The sequence below is a fragment of the Haliotis cracherodii genome, unplaced genomic scaffold, assembly GCF_022045235.1.
Source record: "Haliotis cracherodii isolate W230 unplaced genomic scaffold, xgHalCrac1.p SCAF_13, whole genome shotgun sequence".
Classification (NCBI taxonomy): domain Eukaryota; kingdom Metazoa; phylum Mollusca; class Gastropoda; order Lepetellida; family Haliotidae; genus Haliotis; species Haliotis cracherodii.
The window spans coordinates 39,442,379-39,456,038 of record NW_027266268.1 but is presented as its reverse complement, the minus strand read 5'-3'; the positions used below and the strand labels follow the sequence as shown (position 1 = coordinate 39,456,038).

At 42.5% G+C, this 13,660-nt stretch overlaps 1 protein-coding gene across 3 annotated transcripts in view; it reads left to right on the top strand.

Annotated features, from left to right (window-relative positions):
• Positions 1-13,660, top strand: part of LOC139459915 (transforming growth factor beta receptor type 3-like) — a 93,422-nt gene that overhangs the window by 43,707 nt on the left and 36,055 nt on the right. For all 3 annotated transcript variants that reach the window (XM_071241644.1, XM_071241642.1, XM_071241643.1), the window contains exons 3-4: positions 8,892-9,101; positions 9,913-10,028. In XM_071241644.1, coding sequence (XP_071097745.1) covers positions 8,892-9,101; positions 9,913-10,028 — 326 coding nt within the window. The remainder of the gene's footprint in view (positions 1-8,891; positions 9,102-9,912; positions 10,029-13,660) is intronic.

Sequence of the window (13,660 nt, the reverse complement as noted above, 5' to 3'; positions counted from 1 at the left end):
AACTCTTCTGTGAATAATTGATGTAGGAATCGTGTAAACTACTGTGAATAATTGATGTAGGAATCTTGTTAACTCTTCTGTGAATAATTGATGTAGGAATCGTGTAAACTACTGTGAATAATTGATGTAGGAATCGTGTAAACTCTACTGTGAATAATTGATGTAGGAATCTTGTTAACTCTTCTGTGAATAATTGATGAAGGAATCGTGTAAACTACTGTGAATGATTGATGTAGGAATCGTGTAAACTCTACTGTGAATAATTGATGTAGGAATCTTGTTAACTCTTCTGTGAATAATTGATGTAGGAATCGTGTAAACTACTGTGAATAATTGATGTAGGAATCTTGTTAACTCTTCTGTGAATAATTGATGTAGGAATCTTGTTAACTCTTCTGTGAATAATTGATGAAGGAATCGTGTAAATTCTACTCAAGAGGAATTGTGATGTAGAAATCGCAGGGGCTTTACTTTGAAAAGTGATGTAGAAATCGCATGAGCTCTACTGGGAAAAGTGATGTAGAAATCGCATGAGCTCTACTGGGAAAAGTGATGTAGGTATTGTATGAGCTCTACTGGGAAAAGTGATATAGATTGTTCAATCCTGTACTGACGGATTGTATTTCCATGGTTACACTGATTTAGTAGTATAGTGTTCAGCACTGGATAGAAGGTTTGTATTATCATTGATACACTGATTTAGTAGTAGATAGTTCAGTACAGAAGGATTGTATTGACATAATAGTATATGTCACAAGCCAATCTGGATTGCTGATTTATCTCATTAGGGATGATCTCAAAGTAGTGGGTTTGTTTTTGTCATGTATATACGTTGTCGGTCTGAGTTTGAATTTGGAAACAAACAGGAGACAAGAGAAGCAGGGGATATGCCATGTTGGCACCGAAACAACACAAATGTTAATTTTTCTGTACCAAATGTGTCCGATGTAAGTATAACTGTTCTTCTTGTGAATTTCAAACACCATGGTCCGCGCAGTGTCTGGTAAGACAGCCTGGATATAAGATCAGATTGCAACCATGCTTGTTGCCGGTTTACGGTTAACACCAAACTCGTATCATTCACACAGAGTGATACTTCTTCCATATCCTAGCTATTAAGAGATCATTAATGCCTAAAATGTTTTTGAGAAGGCCCCCAGGAGGTTTGTGCCTTGTTGTAGTGGAGGTTATGAGCAGTTGACCTTTCAGTGTAGGCGCCCTTTGAAGGTGGCAAACATTAACAGGGGTCGTGTCATAAGAAGAGACTGATAAATGGGCAAAAAAGGAAGTAGACAATAAAATATTCAGCTGTGAGATGATAAATGATAGCATGATGTAGGTTATCTGTGGCGGGTTACGGCAGCGGGGCATCAAGTTGGTGTAAGTGCTGTACACAGATATGTCTAGCTGAACTGGGAGCTATAGGGGTGTGGGGGCCTGGCACAGATGTGTCTGTAGCTTGAACTGGGAGCTATAGGGGTGTGGGGGCCTGGCACAGATATGTCTGTAGCTTGAACTGGGAGCTATAGGGGTGTGGGGGCATGGCACAGATATGTCTGTAGCTGAACTGGGAGCTGTAGGGGCATGGCACAGATATGTCTGTAGCTTGAACTGGAAGCTGTAGGGGTTTGGGGGCATGGCACAGATGTGTCTGTAGCTTGAACTGGAAGCTGTAGGGGTGTGGGGGCATGGCACAGATGTGTCTGTAGCTTGAACTGGAAGCTGTAGGGGTTTGGGGGCATGGCACAGATATGTCTGTAGCTGAACTGGGAGCTGTAGGGGTTTGGGGGCATGGCACAGATATGTCTGTAGCTTGAACTGGGAGCTGTAGGGGTGTGGGGGCATGGCACAGATATGTCTGTAGCTTGAACTGGGAGCTGTAGGGGTTTGGGGGCATGGCACAGATATGTCTGTAGCTTGAACTGGGACCTGTAGGGGTGTTATGTGTGGGGACATGGCACAGATGTGTCTGTAGGTGAACTGGGAGCTGTAGGGGTGTTATGTGTGGGGACATGGCACAGATGTGTCAAGAGCTGAACTGGGAGCTGTATGAGGGGAGGCATGGATAGTGCCACTGCTTCGCCTGTCTCTGTATAATTAAATTTATGCAGGTGTTGCCAGTGTCTTTCTTTATGAGTAGTTTAGACATGCAGAGAATAACACCTGATCTTGTGAGCGGCCTGTAATATGTGTTCTTATTACCTATCAGATGCTGGCTGATGACCATGGCTGTAACGTATACACTGTAACACTTTGTAACACTTTAACTGGCAGTTGGGTGGCCAGATCCAGCTGTATTGTTCAGTGTGGTCTTGGGTTGTACTCTGTTGCATTCTGTTTAGGACTGGGGCAATACGTACTATGATACCTTGCTCATGATATACGTATCACGATACATGCATGTGCTCTTGTCTGTGGTGCGTAAGCCATCTTTTTCAAAGACAGAAATGACAAATACCTGGCACACAGACGATTTATAGTTGGCAGTGAGTATGGCTCAATCGATGAAAATATTTACTTTTTCACTCCTGATTAGTGTTTTGTTTCACAAAAGAAACAGTCAATATTTTTCACGTAGTGTGCAACTGTGATCAATACTTGTATCGATAGTAAACAGAAGGGAAGATCCGGGTTAAAATAGATCTTCAGCAACCCATGCTTGCCGTAAAAGGTGAATAACGGGGGCGGGTAATCAGACTTGTCATCGTATCCCAATTGTATGGATGGTTGCTCATGATGTCAGTCACTGGATGGTACAGACTCGATTATTTGCAGACTGACGTCATAAAGCTGGAATATTGCCAAGTGTGGCTTTAAACAATAAAAAACAATAACAATCGATTGTAATAAATCATGTTTAGTGATGCATCGGTGTAATGTTCCTCTGCTTATTGTGTTGCAATGTGTGATGGGAGGGCACGGGTGGCCCAGTCGTCTAAGGCGCAGCGATTCGCATGCCAGAAACATATGATTGTGGGTTCGAATCTAGGTTCGCCCAGATTATGTTTCTAGGATTGTCAGTGCCATACCCATGCTCGTGGGTTTCATCGAAGTGGTATACGTCCGAGATGATGATTATATCCTAATTGGCATTTTAAAGGTTTATTATTGATGATCGTGTTCATAATTAACTGACATTAATAGCATGTATGCCTCTCAAAAGAAGTTAAAGAATACTCAATTCTTTCATATCACTATCTGTCATGGGGATATATATTGCCATGCTCATGCACTATAGTTGATCTGTCATGGGGATATATATTGCCATGCTCATGGGTTTTAAGCTGACACCCTCTTGTATAACTGAAGTCCTGTTCAAACACAGGACGCATCCAACACTGGGTGCTCAGTGTCCCTGCCACTTATATGTGATAATTGTATGGCCCAACTCCGGCTGCACACGACAATGGTGGGTTTGTATAGGCCACCGTTGCAGACCATAGAGGGCTGAGGACATTACATGTGCCAGTATTCAGCTTCAAAGCAACACAGAGATCAAGGTGTTTATAGATTATTTCAAAGATTAACGTGATACCTAAAACTGAAATGTGATACTATCAAATAATGAAATCTTGATATTCAATCTCCAGGATCTTCTGTTCCCTGTAAAGCAGAAGCCAGCACTGGCTCCACTTGGGGCTAACACGCTGGCCTATATAGAAAGATGTGTGAAGTATAAGTGTGGCAAAAACAACATCAGGGAAGCATGGCACTGACATGGATGCACATAGGTTATGGACGTAGGTGATGCTTATTGCCCCTGTTGATGGACGTGGGTGATGCTTATTGCCTCTGTTGGTTGACATAGGTGATGCTTATTGCCTCTGTTGGTGGACATAGGTGATGTTTATTGCCTGTGTAGACAGACATAGGTGATGCTTAATGCCTCTGTTGATGGACATAGGTGATGCTTAATGCCTCTGTTGATGGACATAGGTGATGCTTATTGCCTCTGTTGACGGATATAGGTGATGCTTATTGCCTGTGTTGGTGGACATAGGTGACGCTTGTTGCCTCTGTTGACGGACAAAGGTGATGCTTATTGCCTCTGTTGGTGGACACAGGTGATGCTTATTGCCTGTGTTGGTGGACACAGGTGATGCTTATTGCCTGTGTTGCTGTACATAGATGATGCTTAATGCCTCTGTTGATAGACATAGGTGATGCTTATTGCCTGTGTTGATGGACGTAGATTATGCTTATTGCCCCTGTTGACGGACATAGGTGATGCTTATTGCCTGTGTTGATGGACGTAGATGATGCTTATTGCCTGTGTTGACGGACATAGGTGATGCTTATTGCCTGTGTTGGTGGACGTAGGTGATGCTTTTGCCCCTGACTATCTAAGATGACTGATCCATTGTACCGGTACAGGCAACGTTTCAAGGGCACCATCACACAAGACCCGTGAAGATCTGGATGCCCAGGCTCGCTGACTTAGGTGATGCATGTCATCGTATCCCAATTGTGTGGATTGATGCTCATGATGTCAATCACTGGATTGTCTGGTCCAGATTTGATTATTTACAAACTACCGTTATTTATCTGGAATATTGCTGAGTGCGTCGTTAAACAACCAACAAACAAACAAACCATCACACAGCTGACCCATATTCCCCTGGATGCAGGGGTAGTCTGGTACATGGGGAAGGAATGTGAGGAAGCTGCTTCCTGCTTGGTTGTCTAGTTTTGGCCCCCTGTTCACCTATATTTAGACCTCCATAAGCCAGGATCTGGATCTTGTTATGTATAAGATAAATTAATTACAAGGCATGTGTCACATTTATCTCAACTACGTCCTTCATACCTCCACCTTCTGCCCCTTGTGTTTCTTGAGTTTACACTTAAAGTGGGGATCATTTACCCTATTGATTTGTTTGGTTGTTTGTTGTTTAACGATGCAATATTCTAGCTATATAACTGTAGCAGGGCGTGGAGTCGTCCCACAGGTGACACCCTTACCTTGTCAGCTTGCTCACAGGGTTAACCTCTTTGGTCATGTGGACAAGGCATCCGACGTCTGATCAGAAGGTCCGGGGTTTGAATCCCATCATGGGACTCAGAAATTTTATGGCTGCTTCGTAACGGCTGTCTGTAGATAATTGAGTCTGGACCAGACAATCCAGTGATTAACATCATGAGCATCGATCCATGCAATTGGGATACGATATGCATCAACTAAGTCTGCAAGCCTGAACACCCGATCCCGTTAGTCGCCTTTTATGACAAGTATAGTTGCCATTTATGGTAAGCATGGGTTGCTGACGACCTATTCTACCGTGGATCTTCACGGTTGTCGTTGTTTTGATAATGAGGTTTGTTGTTGGAGTTGCTACTGACTTCAGACCACCCAGATGGATGGTGTGACCGAGTTGAAAGTAGCGATGTAACGATACACAACTACACTTCGAAGCATGTTTTGAGAAATATTTGATTAAAAAATTTGAAGCCTGAACAAAAACACATTCTGTATAATGGCTAAAAGGTAGCCAAGAGTGTAGGGATTCAGTCACAAAGTCTGTAACAGTTGTTTGGAATACTCTTCTTATCTTTTTCGAGGTTGCTGTCACTTTCATGATCTGGTAAGCGGCGCTCTGATTGGTCGGATGAAAGGTTGTTCTGGTGTGACCCATAATGGGATATCCTCACATCTTTATGTAGCGGAAGCAAGAACTAAGATCTGATTTTAAAGAGATTGGAGATACACCCTATCCAGTTGTCTCACATTGACAGAAACAGCTGCCTGTGTGGGGTTCTGGGCAAGACACCCTGTGCCACAGCCACACACTGACAGAAATAGTTCTCTGTGTATGGTACAGGGTAAAACCCTCTTTCCAGTTGTCACACACTGACAGAAACAGCTGCCTCTGGGTGTTCTGGGCAAGACACCCTGTGCCACAGCCACACACTGACAGAAATAGTTCTCTGCGTATGGTACAGGGTAAGACTGTTTACGCCCAGTCCAGTAGTCACAAGCTCACAGTCCCTGCTGAGTATTGCTCACCCGAGTCTGTGCATTCGGAGCTGGGCCTATGACCTGTATTGACACTAGAGGGCTTGCCAACTGATTTGACGGAGTTGAAAGAATAACTACAATGGAGTCGGTGCTGAAATCATTCAGTTGTAAACCCAAATGGGCAATTTATCACTCTAAGGAGGGGCAGATAAAGTCCTCTTGACTCAGCTCCCCCCCCCCCCCCCGACTGAGAGGCGGACTACCTCTTTCCTCTTTGCAACACATTAGGCACCTTCCACTCTATCATGTGCACACCTGACACGCAAGTTGTCTCCGAGCTGGACAGTAAGACAATACTCCATGTGTGTCGACAACACGTCGTCACGATGTCTCCCTTGTCGCACCTTGTCATATACATTGCCATTAACAACAAGGTGAATGCCAAGATATAAAAACGAAACTTTTCTTGTTTATTATCTGTTAAAAGGAGGCCAAGTGTGAATGCTGTAAAACCCCTCCAAAGTAGCAATGTACACTCAGAGGCTGCCCGTTGAAACACGAGGCTGTAACGCAGGGTGATTACAGAACACTGACGCACAAAGGGTATCCACTATATAAATTCCTATAATAACTTGAACATCGGCCATTATTAATATTCTTTTACAACCCCCACCCCACCCAGCCAAACCCACCCCCCTAGATTAAATTTTTAGGTTTACTTAATTTACATTTTTTGGGGTCGCACTTCTTATTTATTCATCACGCTTTTTTTCCTATTTAGTATAAGAGCTTCCCCGTGTGAGAGATACGCTAAATGTAATTTATTACATGCGGAAAGCGCACGTTAAATCCCCCAACGAACGAACCAAATGAACATCGGCCAGTGCTTCCTATTCAATGAAATACCAACCCTCTGTACTTGTATGATCAAGGGCTGGGACGGGTAACTCGGGTTCTCGGGGCGGACATGGGTACGCACAGGACTACCTGGACCCATGGTTAGTCATGTGATACATTCTTTAAAGACAATAACAATAAAACTCGCATGGTTACACTCCTAGATGGTAATCTTCACATTACTTTCTGACGGCATGCATTCCTTCTGACTTTTATATGTTTGTATTAAGATAAAGTTTAAGTCAACTTCAGTGTATGCATTATCCGATCGTTTTATACGTGTATCTAAATAGGGCTCAAGTAAATCAAACTGGACATTTTCTGCCGAACTCGAGACCTACAGCGGGTACCCGGGTAGGGTCAGGTAATAGGGGTCGACTGTTACTGTCGACTCGTGACCCATGAAGATCCGGGGTAGAATAGGTCTTCAGCAACCCATGCTTGCCGTAAAGGGTGACTATGCTTCTTGTAAGAGGCGACTAACAGGATCAGGTGGTCAGGCACGCTGACTTAGTTGCTTGGATCGATGCTCATGATATCAATCACTGGATTGTCCTGTCCAGATTCGATTATTTACAGACTGCCGTCATATAGCTGAAATATTGTTGAGTTTGGTGTTAAACAAGAAATAAACAAAAAACTATAGACTCAACCCATTTTTCATATAATCCTGCATGAAGTATCACCAAATGGACTCAATAGAGTGCGCAAGTCTCTAAGGCAATAGTTATTAGTTTTAATCATCATGATCATAGGTCCTGGATTATGTAAATAATAAGCACAAGTTGTCCCTATCAGAGACTGTCCACATATCTAGACTTGCACATAAGGAGGATAGGATTACTACACATCCATTGACTTTTCTTTCAGTACAGCCTTGGAGCAAGGCTAGGGCTCAACAGAACTGGCCTATTTATAACTTTGACTTTTTTCTTTTTCCGCCAAAGGCTGTGTGCTCACTAGACCTCATCCTATCCCTGCCATATCAAATAACTAGGTGGTGTATGTAAAACAGGCACGGAATTGTTTTAATGGGTAAAACAGAGCCTTGAGCACTTGAGTGACGACCTACGTGTTGAATCACTTCTTTCGGCTTGTTTGGGACCTATATGTTGTCTCACTTTTTCCAAATACCGTTTGTGTATGACAAACAATTTCATGTGACAAACATTACACAGAGATTTAATTTGTGGCAAATACTTCAGCCCCAAGTCAGGAGCAATGTCAGCAGCAATGTGGGTCAAAATTCCCAGATTTGATTAAACATTTCCCAGTTCATGTTAATGTGCATAACTGGTAACTAATTCCATGGCTTTTGTTACATGAGAGATAACATGTATTTCCCTGGCAAGATCACAAATAACTAGGTAAGGATTTAATGCTTATGTTTTGTTACATCCCAGTTTTGAACAAAATTATGATTGCTTTCCCAATTTGCCACCTAAGGGTACTTAGCTTGGAATCCTAGTAAAAACATAACTATAAAGGATGTAGGTTTGGAAAAAAAAAGCCTGGTGTCACCAAATAGTGGTGTCAGTAGTGTCTCCCACGTACACCATGACCATCTCATCTCGTCTCGTTCACCACGCACACCACGCACACCACGTCTGCCATGCACACCACGCGCATCACGTTCACCACTCAGACCACAGCCACCTCAGATTGGTAGGGCACTTTTTCCAAGAACAAGCAAGACAATTTCATAGTGAATATAAATATAAGCGACGGAAGCCTCATGAAATCTCTGCTAAAAGCAGAGTCGATTGTAAGATTCTGACTGTGTCAAGAGCAGGAATAACTATCAAATAGTGATGATACCAGTGTTCGTGAAAAAAACACACTGTATAAACTTATAGATGTAGTTTTTGATAAGTAAGATGTTGACATGACACAATAGTGTTAACATGGTTCATTGTTTTCAAGAAATATTTTCCTCAATGTACACGAGACAATTTGTATTTCGTCTGTCTGTCTGTCTTGTCTGTCTGTCTGTCTCTTTTCGATGCAAATGAAGTAAAGTAAATGGTTTGTTTTTCAGCCTCAAAAAGCAAGACCAAATGTGTGATTACCTCCCCTTTTGACTCTCCCTTCGTGAAGGCCCATTTGATGAACTACACCATGGGGAAGGGATGTACCACCAATATGACCTCCAACAAGGGACAGGAAGTCCATGTCATCAATGTCAAGGTCAAAGAGAAACGGATTCAGGTCAATCTGCGAGTGGAACCAATGAGCATCCTCGATCCAGGTATGTCGTCCTCCTTTTATACATCCATATACACTTTACAACAGGTCTTCAGCAACCCATGCTTGACGTAAAAGGCGACACTGCGACAGAATCAGGTGGTCAGGCTCGCTGACTTGGTTGATGCATGTCATCGTATCCCAATTGCGTGGATCGATGCTCATGATATCAATCACTGGATTGTCTGGTCAAGTTGGCAACTGTTGACAATTTGTTTGGTGTTGGCAAAAGAACAGATATTAGATCATCCTCTTACGTTAACATAAACGTTCACATTGCAACATTTCCACACAGTACATTTTCACCTGCTCCAGACCTGATGCAAATTTGCTCCTGGTGTAAATATACACACATGAGTAAAGGCGTTCACATGACAAGTATATTCACGTATGTATTTCTACACACGTATGCACATATACACACATATGTATAGAGGCGCATGTGAGAAAGAAAACGTACAACTTTATGGATAACAACTGGTTTATTGCAAATAGCGGACCCATGACCCGGACCCGTGAATTAGAAACCCATGCTTGCCGTGAAAGGTGACTGCTTGTCGTAAGAGGCGACTAACGGGATCGGGTGGTCAGACTCGCTGACTTGATTGATGCATGTCATCGATCCAAATTGCGTGGATCGATGCTCATGATGCCAATCACTGGATTGTCTGGTCCAGACTCGATTATTTACAGACCGCTGTCATATAGCTGGAATTTTGCTGAGTGCGGACATATACACTTGTAACATTTTGTTTTGATATCTGACCTCACTAAGTAATAGGATGCACCAAACCTGTGATGTCCTTTTGTTTCAGATATTATTGACAAGTTCCAGCGCCCTCTGGTGTTTGTGTTGTATTCCGAACTTGCTGTAAAATGGAAGGTGGAACTTGTTGGACTTACCTCAACCACCCGTAAACATCTCTTTGTGGTGAGTGACCTTCTCACTTGTATGTTCCCTTTTGTGTTGGGCAGCCTCCGTGGTCTAGTGGTAGAGCGTCTGCCTGGAGAGCGGAAGGCCCAGGGTTCGATCCCAGGCCGTGTCATACCAAAGCATGTCATCGTATCCCAATTGCTGGGCAGTCGGGTAGCCTAATGGTTAAAGCATTTGCTCGTCATGCCGAAGGCCCCGGTTCGATTCCCGGCATGGGTACAATGTGTGAAGCCTATTTCTGTTGTTCCCCATTGTGATATTCCTGGAATATTGCTAAAAGCGGCGTAAAACCATTCTCACTCACTCACTCCAATTGCCCAGATTGATTCTCATGATGCCAATCACTGGATTGTCTGGTCCAGACTCGATTATTTACAGACCGCTGTCATATAGCTGGAATATTGCTGAGTACGTCCTTAAACAGTAAATAAACAAACAAACAAACATTCCTGTGGTTATGACTTTGTTGCGCCAGTGCAGAAGCTGCAATATGGCTGTTAGATGTGACCTATAAGTCTGTTTGTTACAGAATTTATTACATCTGTTTTTTGTTTTGTGGATGTTGGCAGTGTTTGAAATTGCCAAGGGGTGATGCCTTTTACCTTAGCAGTCTTTGTCTAGCGTGTCTTTGTTGTGTCAACTTGGACGGACAGGGCTGGACTTGCTCTGAATCTGCTTCATGAGTCGTCACAAGTGTCAGTTCATAATGGAAGGCCAACCAACATGGCAATAAACAGGGATTTGAAGGTCACTGTCGATGGATGTCTCTGTCGTGGGGAGGTTTGACAATTATGGATTTGAGCCAGATTAAATACAATGTTACAAATTGAGACTCGATGTCATGGGGGGCCTTGAGGTTCCCTGTCAATAAAATCTAGAGGCCTTGAGGTTCCCTGTCAATAGTTAAATCTAGAAGCCTTGAGGTTCCCTGTCAATAGTTAAATCTAGAGGCCTTGAGGTTCCCTGTCAATAGTTAAATCTAGAGGCCTTGAGGTTCCCTGTCAATAGTTAAATCTAGAGACCTTGAGGTTCCCTGTCAATAGTTAAATCTAGAGACCTTGAGGTTCCCCGTCAGTAGTTAAATCTAGGCACCTTGAGGTTCCCTGTCAATAGTTAAATCTAGGGGCCTCCTCAATATGTAAGTTTAACTTAAGGGTTGTGACAACTACCACTTGACATTCCTGGTTGATTTCAAACGTTATGAGTTGATAGGTCTTATCTGGGAACAGGTCAAGTATTCACAAGCTTAACAAAAATTGGGAGTTTATTCAGGAATATCTTAGTTGAACAGATATTACAGGTGCAAATGGACTATTTTTGGGTGCAGATAAAGTGTAAAATTAGCCAATGGGTTGACCTGCACCATGACTGTGGAATTTATATTGTTTAGGTATCTTTTTTTTTAATAAGCCTAGGCAAGTCTAGATAAAACTAACCAAGTCTAGTTTGCTTGATTCCATAGCAGACGAGGAAAGGTTCTTTCGAAGAAATTTAAAAAAATTATTTTAAAGACATGTTTTCACTGACTAAGTGTTAGTCTAGTCAAAAGGTAGTTACCGACATAACCATTGGTCCAAGGCTAACAGTAATTGAAGTTTATTACGTTTCCTTCAGATTTCGTAAAGATTTGTGCCTCAAAAGCTCAAGATAGCGTTGTGATCTTTCTTAACCCTGTATTGTGTGGCTGGCTTGAAGTGTGCTCAGGTGTGTGCTCATCATGTCGGGCCAGTCCTTACATCAAAAGAGGGCCTCTTATGGGATCAGTTAAAGCTGTAATCCTTCATGGATGGTTACCACTGGCAACCGTCATCAGCAGTGTCACTTACCAAGTTTCATCCTGGTCTGTTGGTCGATGTCCGAGGTGGCCGTGTGGAGGGTTTAGGGAGCCATTACAGCTACTTGTGTGCCTGCTTATTAGGCCTCCATGTATTCATGACCTAATCTGCCTCATTGAACACAGGTGCTTCTACCTCTGGATCCTGCTTCTCTATTCCGTATTCAGTTGTCCATTTTGACCCGGGAAATAATTGAAATTTTTAACAAGAAAATTTCCTCATGAATGAAATAAAATAGGCAAAGTCTTTCTATAATCATGAGAAATATCTGCTAAAAGCAGGCCTCAAAGTTTAAATTTTTAACAAGTAGTCCATAGGACTACAAATATTTTTTTCCAGGTTGCCAGTGTTAAAATCAAGAAGTCAAGCCAATATTGTAGGTAGCCAAAAGCATTTGAAAATATCTTTTGTCAAATAACTATTACAGTATGTAAAAGTTATAGCACTAGTCCTGGAATTGTGTATTAGTGGAAACTGTACTTGATTTTTGTTACTTGTGACTCAAAAAATGATGATACAATTAATGTCACTAGATTATATAGGCATATCGCTGCTTATCCATTGAGCAATGTCAACTAAAATAAAGTACTACCTACATTAATATTTTTGTATTTCGGTTCATTGTCAACTTTTGGAGGAATTATTTGCGAGTACAATTATTAGCAGACATGTTTTCCAAGATCAGCTGTTATTTATTTTTGTGTTAACAGATGTGTAGCAATAGAATTAAGTTGCCACAAGATATTTTTCACGGTACTCATTTGGCTACCTCTGAATTTTAGACAGTAAACAAACTCAAATTTAGGTCGCATTGGTGACCGTTTTAGTCACAAGTTTGAAGCCTATAAAAGCAGAGTCCATTGTACGATTTTGATTATCATAAGCATGTGTTTATGAATCACTTTCAAATGGTGTGCGTGGAAAGGTGAGCATGTTCGTCCCCACCGGTGGATCCCATCACAAACACATGCAAAGACAAGTCAAGTGTAATTGAATAATGAATAATGTTTTTGAGTAATTAAGTAATTCTTTGATAACGCTTCTTGAAATGTTGTCAATGTCTCTACCCTTTTGTGATAAAGGGGTGGCAACGTAGCATCGAGGTTAAAGCGTTTGCCCGTCACACCGAAGGCCCTGGTTCAATTCCCCACACTGGTACAATGTGTGAAGCCCATTTCACATAGCCCATAATGTTCTGATAGTAAGATTCCTTGGTAGGCCCCCCCATTGCCCCCTCCCCTCCCCTCCGCTCCCCCTCAGGCCTTCTGTAGCCCATCCTGGAGACGATTGGGGATTTGGTGGTCAGTATGGACGCTTGGAACAGTTAAAACTTTGAGGAGAGCCTCATGTACTCGTGACCTCGTCCATCCATTTACCGCAATGCGTGCTCCTCCCTCTAGTACTGCCAGGGGCGCTGAAATTCACTGGGCAGAGTTTCATCCCTTGGGCACTCAAGGAGCATATTATTGTGGGTTGGAATCCTGTTTGCCCCTATTATGTTTCTAGATTTGTCAACACCATACTTGTGCTTGTGGGTTTCACCAAAGTGGTAGACATCTCAGACCTGCTTCAGTTCGGGCTTTCCTCCATCATTGTTTGTTTTGTTTGTTTGTTGTTTAACGATGCTCTCAGCAATATTCCAGCTATATGACAGCGGTCTGAAAATAATTGAGTCTGGACCAGACAATCATTGGAATAACATCATGAGCATCAATCCATACAATTGGGATCGATGACATGCAAAAATCAAGTCAGTTAGCCTGACCACCCGATCCTGTTAGTTGCCTCTTATGA